Raw genomic sequence first — 14,952 nt, forward strand, 5'->3', positions numbered from 1 at the left:
TTTGGTGTGGTTGTTGGAGCTGCAGGTTGGAACTGTCACTTCTGGCCTCAGGCAGTATAAAGTCATGGCTGAGCTCCAGGCTGGCATACTGTAGATGGTGTGCACACAGATAAGACTGTACAGGGACACTGACGGGTGCTTGTGTGTGCTCGCTTGTGCTGAAGACAGTTAATCATTAGTGAAAGGGTGGTGAATGTATCGGGTGGTGGTGATGTGCTGGATGTGGGCAGGCGGTGAACTGCTGCCGGGGACTCCCCCCTCCACTCTCCCCTCCCCTCCTGCCACTCCTCTCAGTAGTCGCTCCAGTCCGCGATGGAGCCCCGGACATAGCAGAGGGGACTCAAGACGGCTCGGCTCTACCGAAGCGCGCTTTCTTTACGCATGTGGTAAGTTTCGTGCTCCCTCGCCTTCTTATGTGCTTTTCCACTTCACCCAGTTGACGGCTGTGTGTTTGTATTGGAGCGCAGATCTTTCAGGCGCTGGTGCGTAATGCAGAGACGCATAGTTTGATTCCAGAGCGTAGAACTGCTCCTCATATATAAAGCAGGATGTTTCCCAGTTTGCCTCATTCGTCTTTTTCCTTTTCCGTCCTCCCTCCTTGGTTCTTACCATTTCACTCACTGCACAAATGTCTCGTTATATCAAGGTCCTCACGTGGAACTGTGGGAGAAGTTTGCATGGCACGAGAGCGGCTCAAAGACAACTTTAGAGAGCAAGGTAATTTACAGCATGGACATCATTCATTCTGTTTTACTGGCTTCAGAAACACTATTATCAGAGCAAAAAAACTAACTATAAGCATTTGAAATGTTCAGCTGGTGCGTTCATGAGGTAAATATGTGAGGCAGAGTTAGAGTTTTTATATTTTTCCATACACTTTTCGTTTTTCAATTCAGTTTAGTTTCAGTTAAATTTTCAGAGTGGGCTTGCTCGTTTATGGTTATTAGTTAGTTATTAGTTTCAGTATCAGTGTGCTAAATATACCATGGCTTTCCGAGGAGCTCCCTTTTTTTGGTATGTCATCCTCCGATAGCCTTTATAATAATCAGTTAATGGCATACATCAATACTAACCTAAAATTTATGCAGATGCATGATGATAAAGATACAAAAAAACAAGAAAGAAATGGGAATATTGCATATTATCAATATTTTAGGTGTGTTTTCATATATCGTATTTTTATATGTAGTTTGCACCCTGTTCAGTATAAGTTTTAGTATTAGTGTTAGTATTTGTCAGAATAGCTATTATAATACAAACACATTGACTCACAGTCATGGAGACTTCGCAGTCTCAATAAACATAAGCACCAATGCTTGTTGTGTCGCCACATTGGACCAAAAACTAAAACTAAAAAATATTGTATATTTATATTTTATTTTAGTTAATTTTGTAAGTATAAAATATTGTTTCAGTTAGTCTTTGTTTTTTGTAATGTCTAATGTCAAATTTTTTTTTTTATTCCACTATAGTTTTAGCTTTTTGTTTAGTTTTAGTTAACTAAACTGTAAGGATGACTAGAACTGTATTAAAGTAATGCAATAATGATAATTCACATCATGCTGTCACTTAGGCTACTTAAAATTCTTTAGATATTGAACCCACTTCATTGCTCTTCTTTAACAACCACCTACAGTAGGTAACGACATAATAAACCTGAATGCTCATTTTCATGTATTTTTTATTCCTTTGTTTATAGAATGAAAATAAGATGTGCCCACTACATACATAGAGTGAGACACAGGTGCTTCCTGTTTTCTCTGTCTCTGCTGGTGGTCTGTCTGCTCAAGCTGGTCTACATTAAAGTGACAGTGAGGGACGGCATCTACATCGAGCCCTATGGAATCACTGCCAGCTTATCAGGGATCCACAACCGCAAGTATGACGTCAACTGCACCGCCATCTACGAGCTCGACCCAGTGGAGATAGGAAAATCTCTGGAGATAAAGCGGAAAGCCATTGTTGACGTGGACGATGATAGCACTGTGAGCTTGACGGCAGACTGTCAAACGTTTATCAAAACCAGGGGTTACAATGAGGTACCGGTGTCGGATGCAGAGCGGAGCTTTCCGCTGGCTTACTCCCTGGTGGTGCATAAGAATGCGCCCATGGTGGAGCGGATTCTCCACGCCATCTATGCGCCTCATAACATCTATTGCATTCACTATGATCAAAAGTCCTCTCCAGCGTTTATAAAGGCAATTAAAAACCTGGCTCAGTGTACTCCAAATGTGTTTATTGCCTCAAAATTGGAGTCTGTGGAATATGCACACATCAGCAGGCTTAATGCTGACTTAAACTGCCTCTCTGACCTGCTGATGTCGGAGGTCAAGTGGAAGTACGTCATCAACCTTTGTGGCCAGGACTTTCCTCTTAAGTCAAACTATGAACTGGTAATGGAGCTGGAACAGTTGAATGGCAGTAACATGCTGGAGTCCAGCCGACCCAGTGAACTCAAGAAACAGCGCTTTGGCTTCCAGCACGAGCTGAAAAACGTGCCTTATGAGTACCACCGTATTCCTGTCAAAACTACAGTGGCCAAAGATGTTCCTCCTCACGGCATCGAGATGTTCATTGGCAGCGCATATTTTGTCCTATCATGGGATTTTGTGAATCACATTAGTGGCAGCCAGGTGGCAAAAGACTTTCTGACATGGTCTGCTGACACATACTCACCAGACGAACACTTCTGGGCCACCCTTGTCAGGCTCCCTGGGGTTCCCGGACACATTCCCAGATCAGAAGCGGATGTGACGGATCTGAGGAGTAAGACACGACTGGTTAAATGGAATTATTTAGAGGGTAAGCTTTACCCAGCCTGCACGGGTACACACATGCGGAGTGTTTGCATCTACGGAGCCGCTGAACTTCGCTGGCTCCTCAACTATGGACACTGGTTTGCTAATAAATTTGACCCCAAAGTGGACCCGATCCTGATTAAGTGTTTGGAGGAGAAGCTTATGGAAAAACGTGTGCAAATATGATACTCAAGGAAAGAGGAAGTAATTCCAGGGTAGGTGCAAAATTACAGAAAGGCAGTGTAACCAAGTGCATCTACTCAGTCACTGAGATCCAGGCCGGTCTACTTTGGAGGTTAAGATTTCCCAAAAAAACACATGATAAAGTCATGGAATGTGCATCGCTATAATTAAGACTACCTGACAATATATGGAGATACACTATTTGCACCAACTGCAACATGAAAACACTGCATTTATAATACATCAGTGATTTGACATAGTGGAAAGTTCCTTTACTTTAGAAGGTACATTTCACTAATGTTTCTAAATAATGTTTGCAGGATGTTTACTTTTAGTGAATTATTTTTACAATGTAGTATTGCTAAGGGATTTAAATTCTCTATCGATCATTTTTTCATACATTCTAATCATTGTCAGTGTGTCACTGACCACACACAGCATTTAATAAGTGACAGAAGGAAATGAATAAAGTGCCTATGTCTACAGGAATAATGTTATTTTAGGAAATGTCATCCTAAAACCAAATGCCACTCAATATCACGTCCATGCTGATCTCGAGTTTGATTTCAGACTACTCTTATTGAGAGTAGATATGCCAAAGACTCTGTGTTCTGTAAATATAGATAGGAATTGAGTTGAAAAAGTGTAGCTTATTATGAAAGTTTGTGATCTTGATGATTTATTTATTCCTGAATAAAAGTATGGTGGGTTGTTTGGACTGTGGTCTCAGGCTGTCAGCAATGATCTGTTGTAGTCAGTCACATCTCTGAACAAGCTCTGGCTTATTAAAGAATAACAAATGACTTTTCATAGCTTCCCCATTTATTCAATATACACTGTGGAGTATTTGATCACTAGTGGAGCAATGTCTTAATAAGCACATACCTGTAATATTTGTGTAACAGCGTGCGCACAAAGACACACGATTGCCGCGAAGCATGGGTGTCATGTGAGAACAGTGTTGCAAATGAAGGCATCAGTATGTGTGGTAAAAGTGTGTATATCTGTTCTGAAGGATAGATAGATTTGATAGCTAGATTATTTGTCTTCAGGGAGGAAATTCTTTTCCACAATCAGTGCAAAGGTTCAGCAGAGAAAGGGGCGAGGCGTGCTAAACACTGATAACAGCGCACACTTTCAAACAGCCTGTACTCGGAGGCATTCATGGTGTAGCACCCGGCTGTAGTGATGGATGTGAGGAATGAAAAAAGAGCTAGAGAGAGATGGTCACACTGCCTGCTTTCTCACTTCAACACATTTGACAGATTGCTATTTGCAGTTGCAATTACAAAAACGCAGCCTGCAAGATGCTGCCATTCGACAACAAGCACTTTTATTAAAAGCACACTGAGGTCTTTAATGAGCTACTTTATGGCAATGTTGAATTTACCTCAATTTTTGCATTAATTTAAATAAATTTTTCAGATATTAAATTTACTGGACAGTCTTGCTTAGTTATGTCACACACAGGTGTTTCTTTTATTTTGTCAAGTCTATTTATATCAGTGAGGGTAGACAACTGAAACACCTAACTGTGTAACACAATACGGTTCAACATGCACAACAGACTACACCCTCCAAAATGACCAGTTGAATCAACACCTCTATAAAACCCCGGTCATTTATACTTTTATTATCTTGTATTAGACTGCATTAGTTTTAGCTCTGTGTACCTAATAAACCAGACATTGAGTGTATATCACCATTGTCATATCAATTTACAGTTACTGTTATAGAGTTTTATTAATTTAAAAACGGTTTACTAAATGTTTTATTAGGTAGGAAATGGGTTCAACATGTGCAGTTGACTCGTTTACCGTAAAGACAGTGAAGAATTTAACTGAGTATTCTGATTTAATGGGCAGGGTTGGGAGGGTTACTGAAAAAAACACAATCCCACACTATTACTTATTTCGGTATTTCAGTCGTGTCACCACATTGAAGTAATGTAACTTGATAACTTCCTGTTATTTGGATTACTTCCACACTAAATATACAAATAATGACAAGACAAAATAAGTAACAAAAAGATGGCTTTTACAAATTCTATAAAACAACTGAATAATATAATCTTTACCAAGGTTTTTAGCATCAACGTGTCATCTGCTTCGTGTATTTTTTTAAGAAAAACTTGAAATAGTAGGGTAAACACAGGTGTTACCACTCATACTAATTAAGGTTCAGTTTCAGTTCAATTCAGTTTTATTTGTATAGCGGCAATTCATAACAGAAGTTATCTCAGGACACTTTCAAATAGAGCAGGTCTAGACTGAACTCCTTATAACATTATTTACAGAGACCCAACAGTTCCACCATGAGCAAGACCTTGCGACGGGGGCAAGGAAGAACTGCCTGTTAAGAGGCAGAAACCTCGGACAGACCCCGGCTCTAGGTGGGTGGTCGTCTGCCTCGACCAGTTCTGTTCTGTTCCATTTAGTGTAGCAGAGCCGTTACAGCGAGCCAACATGCACAATAGCAGCACCCTGACTCTGTTTGACCTGAATGAAGCAGAACCTGCTCAAAATGGCTGCTGTGAAAAAAGTTATTTTCATACAGTAGCTTATAGACCATTACAGGTAAAAGATGCACTGTACTGTGATGTTGTTACCCTTTTCTGCTTTAAAGACAAAATAATGGTGAAAGGTTCCATGTTTTGTTCACTAGAGGCCATGATAATGAAAGTGCAACTGTAAGATTAGCTGTGGTTTCACTCGAGACCAGAGTGTTGTTGTGAGACTCGTGAAAGTGTTACAATGTTTATGTACTGCACCGTGTGCATGAAAGTAATGTATTTTAAAATCCTGCTGACAAACCCCATTTTTACTCAATGTAAATGTAATCTGATTACACCTTTTTGTATTTCCAAGCCTGTTAATGGGACTAGTTTGGGGCTCTGCTTAGCTATGTAGATATAAGTCATGATGTTCTGTTCATATACAGATTCTTTGGTTCCAACTGCATTTAGTCTTAAGTGCATCTAACTGTAGAAAGTGGTGTTTTATAATTCTCTCTCTGGCTGGCTCCACACTTGGCTCTAAATACTGATGACTTAACAGGACTTATATGAAGTATATTAAATAAGTGTGAGGAGGTGGGAGCTTGCGAGCCACCATAACTCAGGGTGTTTAAGCATCGACTCCTGTTCCTCGGTCTGTCAGAATATACCAGAGAGGAACAACGCTGGCCTTGAAAAGCTCCTGCATCTCATCTGGCCAGACTGCTGTATTAACAAACCTGTGGAGGTTCGAAGAAATTCAAGCACAAAATGTGGAGAAGAGGGAGGACAGAGTGGCCTTTTGTTGCTCAATATAATTACAGAGATGGAGAACATGATTCTAGGGGCAGCTTTAGACATCTTGTGTTCAAATTCTCAGAATGGCTCCCTTGAGATTGTCTCCCAAATTCCTGTTATACCAATTTTTTAATATCTTTTGCAGCCCTTTTAAACTGCTGCATTCAAGTCACATTGTGTTGATGATCCAGTGCTCACACAGCCTGAAACGGGATCAGGTCGTTGTTTATACAAAGGTAATAGAACACAAGGATGAGGTGCTGCAGTACAGCAACAGCAGCAGGTGCTTGTTGCATAGCAGAAGCTCATGTTTCTGTCTGTTTCTGTCTGCTTGACTGGCTGGAAAACACTGGAAGTCTTTAATCTGTAGTTATCTTTCAGAGGAAGACTTCACGGGACAGAATGGAAGAGGTGTCAAGTGGCTTTCTGTCAGCTGACTTTATTATGATGGAAATTTGTGTGCACCTTAAAAAATCTTTGGACCCAGTTCTTCTTCCTTATCCCTTCCTCTCAAAGTCTTTGGCTATCAGGAACAGACCAGAGCCTGAGCGAGTACATTTCCTATTTAGGAACAAAATATCAGCGGATCTCAAAAGAACTCAAGCCACTTCAGCCAGATCTTGGTGCTAGCCTCAGACTTTGTGGCAGATTTTGGGGTTATAGTGTTTTAGGGGTGCTACATCAACACAAGGCAAATGTCTCTTGAACCATTGGTTATAGAATAACAACATCTCATTTTCTAAGTGTTTTTCAAGCATTTTTAGCACCAGATTTATATGATGTTAAAATAACGTCTGTCCCAAGTTTTTCTTCCCATCTGGAGCTACACACTATAGTGACTGTGCATCTCCCGAGGCTGAATGCGATACCCATCACAATCTGATACATTACACATACATATGAAGCAATTACCATTGCAATACGATTCACCCCTATTGTGATTCAATGTGATTTTTTTCAACACAGTGTGCAAAAGGATATGATGCTAAATGCAATTCAATATGGTACAGATAATTTGATTTTATTTCTTCAGTGCTTCTTAAGCAGCTTGAGGAACAGTATAGAGGATCTAAATATAAAACTTTTGGTAAAATTTCTAAATAATAAAGCCATAGGACCTTTACTAAAAATTATATAGAAATACATTTTATTATCATGTTTTATTATTATTTTACTGGTGCAAAGATGTTAGAAACATAACATCTCGGTTTTATCTGAAATTGTTTCCATGCATGCTGTTTTAATCGGGACAATTGCATCTTGAACTTTTATGTCGGTGCACTGAAGCATATCAGTGAATCTTACAATCCCTTACCACCAGGAGGACCATCAGCACCAATTCTGGACTCCAGGTGAGGATGGATGAAATCAGAAGGTCTCTCTGCAGACAGTGTCATATGTGGCACCCTCCAGGTGGGTCCTGTGCCCACTGACCCTGACATCGGCTTTCACCATTCGCAAACACTGTGCCTCCACATGAGTAACCTTACTCCTGCGCATACCACTTGCTCGTGGTGAGGCTAGGTATGCACTCCTACAACCGAACAATGCTTCCCCCCCCACCAGCATTCCGCAAAGACCTGCCCTACTCTGCCTCTGATTGACCAGTGTTCACTGTTTAGGCATGAGATGTGAGATGGTTAGGGTGAGAAAAAAACGTCAGGGTCAGAGCCAATCAGAGTCAGAGTGGGGGCGGATCTTTGTAGACTACAATTGGGAGAACTCCATAGCAGTGTCTATAGTAAACAAATAGCTTAACACTGAGAAAACAGCACTGTCCTCAAAATGGATTAAAGATGTCAGAAGTATTTGGGTTGGGATAAGGGTTCTGCTTTTGATCATCTCTTTTGATCTAATTCAGGAGCCAGTACTGATTCCTACCCTATGTCCCCTTCTAGAAAGGGCATGCTTTGTGGCATTGTGATGCTTAAGCTTTGATTTCCTATGTAAGGCAGATCTTATGTTGACCTGACTGTACCTAGTTTAGGTGAGCCTGCTCTAAACCTGCAGCCAAAGTGGTCAGTAGGCTTCAGATAAAGAGCTGTCAGGTTATAGGAAAGAAAGTAGGTGATGTTGGAAACTCCCTCAAGCACTCCACATCTGTCCCTTTTTGCATGTGCTATTTAGAAAAATGAGAGTGATGGGAAGTTGTAAAACCAAAACTAACGGTCTGAAAGAGAAGTGCCCTGAGGTGCAAAGTTGGTGATAATTCCCTATGGGTTCCTCACTACAAGTTACCTTTTACATTACACATTCAGTCATTTGACCCATTGTTCATATTAGTGCCTGGGTACATAAACTTAACATTTATGTAACCAAGCTGAAATATTAGGCAAACCACTGACTGGCGATGTGCCTTGATGTGCTGTGATTGCACAACGTTTTGTTCAACTTTCAGATCGTGCAGTATTCCCTCCAGGCTCCAGCCTTGGGTGGGAACAGTACAACAATGTTGGTTGAATTATGCTGCTGCCAGCTTGCGTTGGCAACATAATTTGAAGCCAGCAGCTTTATGACCTATACTGCAGTCAGCCACCAGGGGGCGATCAGGATGTTTTAGCTTCACTATCAGGGAGCTGTTACGTGGTCCATCTTTATATTTGTCGATGAGTAAAACCAGTTGAGCTCAACAAAGGTGACTTGGCTAAAACAGCAGCGTAAAAAGGTTACAGACTATATGTTTAAATGTTTAAGTAATTAAAATACCTACACGCAGTTAGAAGTAGATCGAATCAATCATTCATTGTATTTTTAAGAGCTTTAAAATCAGACAGAGAGACCAATTCTCTCAGTTTCAAGTCTTTGAAAGCTGTTAAGGGAGCAGAAAACATAAGAGCTTTCTTTCCCAGCACTTGGAACAGACATCTGAAAAAGTTGTTGATACTGTCTTGCCAGAGATAGATGTTAGATGTGTTATTGACCAGTTGTATTGTTTTGTTTTCCATAACAACTTGGCAAACTTGATCTGCTGAGTAAGACAGTGTGATATGAACAAAAGCTCCAGTACTACTAATGGATCTTATGCCGAGACTGTTCATCTAACGCTTTTCAGCTCACTGGTAATGGATTTTCTAATGTTGCCACTTCTTGTCAGTAATGAGAGTGTCAGCACAAAAAGCCCTGCAGGTCTACCACAGAGCTACTTGATGGACCTTCTTAAGGCCTCATTATCACCTCAGTGTCCGTGGTAGTACAGGGCTCATGGATGGATTTCACGTTAGGAATCATTCGAGTGGACAAGGAGTGGCTGTGGTCACCAGAGGCCTCACTGTCGGTCCTCCTCTCATATTGGCCTGCTCCTCACAATAAACTCGATTCATGGCTGCTCTGCAGTGCAGAGGGGTTGTAGAGGACAGGTGAAATTTGAATACGAAACCTCTGCCCCCTCCTACGTGTCTGTCTATCTGCAGGTATACAATGAACAATAAGCATCATTCTTTCTTTCTGGTCTGGTATTTTGAACAGGGTCCAAGCTCAGCTGGTTTTTTCTGTTCCTCTGGCTCATTAAAACCTCTTTCCCAAAAGAGGTGCTGTGTCATTCTTGAAGTCTGTGAATTTATAATTCAAGTTCTAATTTAATTTGAGATTTGTTTTGTAGCTTTAAAAATGCAAGGCATCAGGAGCAACCATCCCAACTTGAAGTAATTATATTATGGCTCACTGTTCCCGAGATTGTTTCTTAGGCTAAGAGGAGTTCATTGGAGCAACGCCCAGTGGACTGGGCCAGTTGGCCGGCGGATTGGTTTCCACAGTTTGCTTCGGTCAGACAGGATATTGTATCTGTTTCTTGACTGTCTGTCCAATCTGCAGTGCCGGCCTGTGGCATAGGCAGTACAGGCAAATGCTAAGGGCGCCGTCCATCTAGGGGGCGCCACAATGGGGGAAGAAAAACAAAAAGAGGTGCAACTTTCAATATTTTTATACTAAAACTAGTTGGTGCTATTATTTCTTAGTATGAAAAAAATAAACCCTCATTAATTGAACTGCATAGCAAAGCCTGTTAAACAATAATAAGACTTTATGAAGCCCCCCACCCCCCCTCCTCCTCTGACTCATTAGACTCTACCTGCTCTCTGAGAGATGGTGGAGTTTTCTGACGTCACCCCAGAAACCATTAACAATGGCAAAACCACCAAAACTGTCCGGTGCCCAGGGAAGGAAAAAAAGAAAAGAAGAGGAGGAAAAACGCGACAAAGACAGAGGTAGAGTGAAGATAATGTGATGAAATGATTTGTCTGTTGCAGAACGTTATCCATGTTATGGAGGGGCCAATAATATATATAATACTCCCACCTTCTATTTCTCAGGGACATTTGTAAAGATTACATCTATTCAGCAGCTGTTTCTATTTGTCTACATTTTTATTTGTATTTATTATTGTTAGCTAACGTTTGCTCTGCCTGTAACAGTCACACACCTTTATATATCAGAGTTGGAAGCCTTGTTGTTTGTTGTGTTACAGTTCAGTATTGTCTAAAGTGTGTTTATAGTGTTAAACTTTACATCCATGTTAAAGTGCACATCATTAATGTTAATACATTCCCATATGTTATAATATAAATCTAATCTAATTTGCATATCAGAAAAAAATGCACTGTATATCATTCATGTACAGTACAGTGAAAGTAATGCATCTCTTAGGTTGTTCATTTTTATTATTTAATTTTATTCTTGTAATTATTTGTTTTATTATTAGACTGTAACAACCAACGGTGTCTCTTACTCCTCTTCTCTCTTCAGATGCGCTGTTGAAATATCTAAATCCACCTCCTGCAAATCCTGGGCCATCTAATGTCATCGCCACTTCAATAGCATCAAGTGATCCCCCTTATATATCACTTGTTTACAGTTTTTATTTTGTAGGTAGTTAAATTTTATACTATTTATTTTACATTTCTTGTATTATTTATTTCTAATTTATTATTTTCTTGTTAACTGTTTTGATTGAGCAACTTGTTTCTCTAAAAATAAAATAAAAGCTATTCAGTCTCTTTCGTGAGTATATGTATGTATATAACTGGCAGTGGAGTGGCGCCCCCCTTGCAATGCAGGCACCTAAAATCTTGCCCTAGGGCACCAAATTGGTTAGGGCCGGGCCTGCCAATCTTTCCTTTACTTTGTCAGTAGTGACGAGTCTTAACTGTCAAAAAGTTTCAAGAACTAAATAAACTTCTCAAACGGAAATCTGTATCTCCAGGCTTATTGTGTTTCAAACATACAGTATTATTTCCCCAAAAAGTGACTGAATAAACAACGTTTTTTGAAACACTACATTTATGTAACATGGTGGAGCAAAGAGCAAGGAGCAAGAAAGTGGTTGGGTGGATGGCAGACGTACAAAGTCACTCCACAAAGTTGACCATGGTTCTGACCGAGGTTTTCCCAACTGTTACTGGAGCACAAAAAGGGGCGGGACTTAGGACTTTTACTGAATTTTTACTTGTGTAAGGACATCAAATATAATTATACTAAACCTAGTTTTCCATTTTTCAAAAGTGATTGAATCGGTTATATTTGTGGCGTTTACATAGCAAAAGAAAATGTGCATGTTACAACTGTAATACATTACATTTAAGGCAACTCTCCCTTCTAGCTTTGCACTATTAGATCTCAGGGGTTCAGAGTTTGTAGAAAAGCAAGCAAATTTGTCACTGTCCTGCTTAAAGGAAGTTACACTTTGTCACGCAGTGTTTAGATAGAAGCAGAGTAGGCGAGAAGCTTTAGTTGGCGTTAGACCAGAGTGTGAGGCTGTAGCTATTTCATGGGGAAACTCCAAAAAGGATTTTTTTGCTGCACCACACAAGGATTGACAGAGGAAGTGTACTAAACCAGAGTGCTTCTCTCAACAGGAGAGGTGTTTTCTAGTTTCTAAAGACATATTGATATTTTTCTGCAGTGAAAACCACTGTGAATGCAAGTTCTATTACTGTAAGACATTAACAGGGAAATGTCTGCAAGTCAACTTACCCCCCTGAATGAGTGAGAAATGCATCCACTTGATATAATACACATTTTATTTTCTACTCGTGTCCATCGGTGGATCTAGAAGTGCCACCCCTGTTTGGTGTCAAATGCTGTCAAATTTAACACCTTCCTTTATCTTGATTCTAAAAATAAATATAATAATTAAATAATAATAAAAATGTATCTTTGTGATCTGTTATGGCCACATTAGACTCAGTGATAGGCTTAACTTCAATTAAAAAAGAAATGTATTTGAAAAAATCTATACATTTTTAGAAATAAAACAATTTATTGATTTCTAATGCCACCTTTAGATATGTCTGTTCAATGCAACGTATTATCCACAATAATGACATTTTATTATTCATAAAATTCATTTCTTTTCCAAGCAAATATTGATATATATTTTAATTTAAACCAGCATATATTTCTGCCACCCTCTTGCCACCCCATGAATATTTCTCTAGCTCCACCACTGCTCATGTCAACATTTAAATTAATTTAAATCTCTGATAGCCTCACCATGGTGATTAAAATATAACCCATGGAAGAACAAAGAAGGAACTATAGCATAAACCTCTGAACAGGGAACAAGCAATGAAAAGGATGAAAGTTCAAACTGTCCCTGCAGAGTAACCCAGGACCTCACTGCAGGATTAAGAATCCATGGATGGGGGATGGGAAGGTGGTAAATAATCAAACTTTTGAATGTATCGTCAGAGGTTAGAGGTGTTTATTTTAGATAAGGCATGCCTCATAAACATGGAGGAGGGGAGGAAATGGCTAAATGTCTCATTGGCTTTATGTAAAAATAAAAGGAAACTGTCTGGAAATCTGGTGTGTGGCAGTCTTGGAAGCTATGTTCTGTTCTTCACTTTGGCTGCATTTCCTACAACAAAATACTTTCAGCATTATGCAAAGGAGAACAAAAATGCATCAATCCCGCTTGTTACCAGTAATTTGCTTCTCCTTTTATAGCTCTTTCTGCCTGGAGCTGCCTTAAACTTCTCTCCTTCACTCTCAGTTGCCACACCACTCTCACCTCAGTGCAAATACCTGCTTGAGCACACAACCTGAGCAAGCAAATAATCATACTTTTTTGTAGGATACAAGGCAAGTGTGGGTTTCTGAGAACTGTTCAGTTTCAAAAATAAACACAGACATTTACATCTGCCTCACTCATTTGAATCCATTTGGATGATAGAGCCTGCTACAGAAACGCTTGTGTGCTGACACTGAGAGAAAAAGAACACAAAATTTGCAGTGGTCTAACTTTTCCTTTCATTCACTGCAAGCCACTCACTTGTTGCTCAATCGTCCTGATAGACCTCATGTTTTCATTAGCATGAAAAGCCAGCTTTATAACTGATGGCCAATGAAAAAGCTGTCCATGCAGCGCAGTTCTCTAAGCATAATGGAGGCCTTGTCTGTGCAGACAGCCACTGGTTCCAACCAACACCTCACTACATGAGGTAATTGCCTGGACAGAGAGCACTGTATGCGATATCTTTTCTCACACACTCCTCACTGGGTGCTGAGCAGTAAGAGACTGATAGGAAACAAATGATGCTTCTATAAGAAAGATAAGTTGATTCGTGATGAGTTTAGATAACTTTTATAAAAAATTATAAAACAAGCAAATGTTTAAACCAAGCATTAAGAAATAACAAATTATGCCAAGCCTAAAGGTCCAGTGTGTAACATTTAGGAGGCTCTATTGGCAGAAATGGAATATAATATTCATAGTTCTCATTAATGTATAATCACCATCCATGGAGGCTGCCATGTTGTACCGCCATTTTTCTTTTTGCATTTTTTGCGTGTTTTGCAGACACCGTAGTCTCTCCTTCTCGTTTGGAAGTGGAAGGTGAAGCGAGGGAGTTGCAATCTGTAAGTACACTGAAAAAAAGAAATCTTAAGAAAGTAAAAAAAAAGCCTTGTTTCTGTGAAATGAGTCTTGTTTTTTATATTTAAGAATATTTGCCCATGTTATATAGAAACAACCTAATTTCCAACCACAATTAAGGGAGAGCAGATGGAATCTATCCCCTCCTGATATATTGACGTGTTTTAGGGTGTTTAGAAAAAGCGTTGACTAAAGTCAGCTACATAAGGTAACTGCAATTGCTGCCACTGTACTGTGACACATATAGGCCATTAGTACAACAGGATGTGTGATTTGGTTATAGATCTTTTTTAAGGTATTAATTTGTCGCATAGCATTTAGTTTGAAATCTTTAAATAGAGTTTCTCTTAGCACTCCCAACTCTGAATGACTTCCAGCGTCCCTGCACTGAACTAGATTCTTCGTCGTCCCCCCTTCAGCCAAGACATCAGCGGAGTGGTTGTTGGCACTTGCCTTTTTCAGAGTTGGTGTAAAACCCATGGTCAACAAGGGATGGGATCTTGGGGTAGTGTTCTTGAGCCCTTTTCCAAATACATACTTGTTACAGCTTCTGCCTGTGTTCTCCCTCTCTCCCGTGTTTCCTATCATTCCCTGTCTGTCTGTGTGTGTCTGTGTGGTGGGAGTGACATCGCTTTTTTTGTGGTTTGGATTTTCCACAAGCTGCACATGTGAAGCCAATCCACTAATCAACCCTGCAGCATATCAACTCTGGTTCCTCGCCCACCTGTCGCCAGATTGTCACCGTCATCGGTATTACGTCTCTTGCTTCCTGGAATTTCTGTGTACACCATGTGAAGAGGATTGTTTTT

At 40.0% G+C, this 14,952-nt stretch overlaps 1 protein-coding gene across 1 annotated transcript; it reads left to right on the plus strand.

Moving 5' to 3' along the window:
- Positions 1-139: 139 nt before the first annotated feature.
- Positions 140-3,784, plus strand: gcnt4a (glucosaminyl (N-acetyl) transferase 4a). Its single transcript, XM_051422172.1, has 3 exons — positions 140-386; positions 647-717; positions 1,700-3,784. Exon 3 carries the CDS (start codon positions 1,701-1,703, stop codon positions 2,982-2,984), a length of 1,284 nt encoding a protein of 427 aa, XP_051278132.1. The 5' UTR covers positions 140-386; positions 647-717; position 1,700; the 3' UTR covers positions 2,985-3,784.
- The last annotated feature ends 11,168 nt before the right edge of the window (positions 3,785-14,952 follow it).

Source organism: Dicentrarchus labrax, unplaced genomic scaffold (assembly GCF_905237075.1).
Source record: "Dicentrarchus labrax unplaced genomic scaffold, dlabrax2021, whole genome shotgun sequence".
Classification (NCBI taxonomy): Eukaryota; Metazoa; Chordata; class Actinopteri; family Moronidae; genus Dicentrarchus; species Dicentrarchus labrax.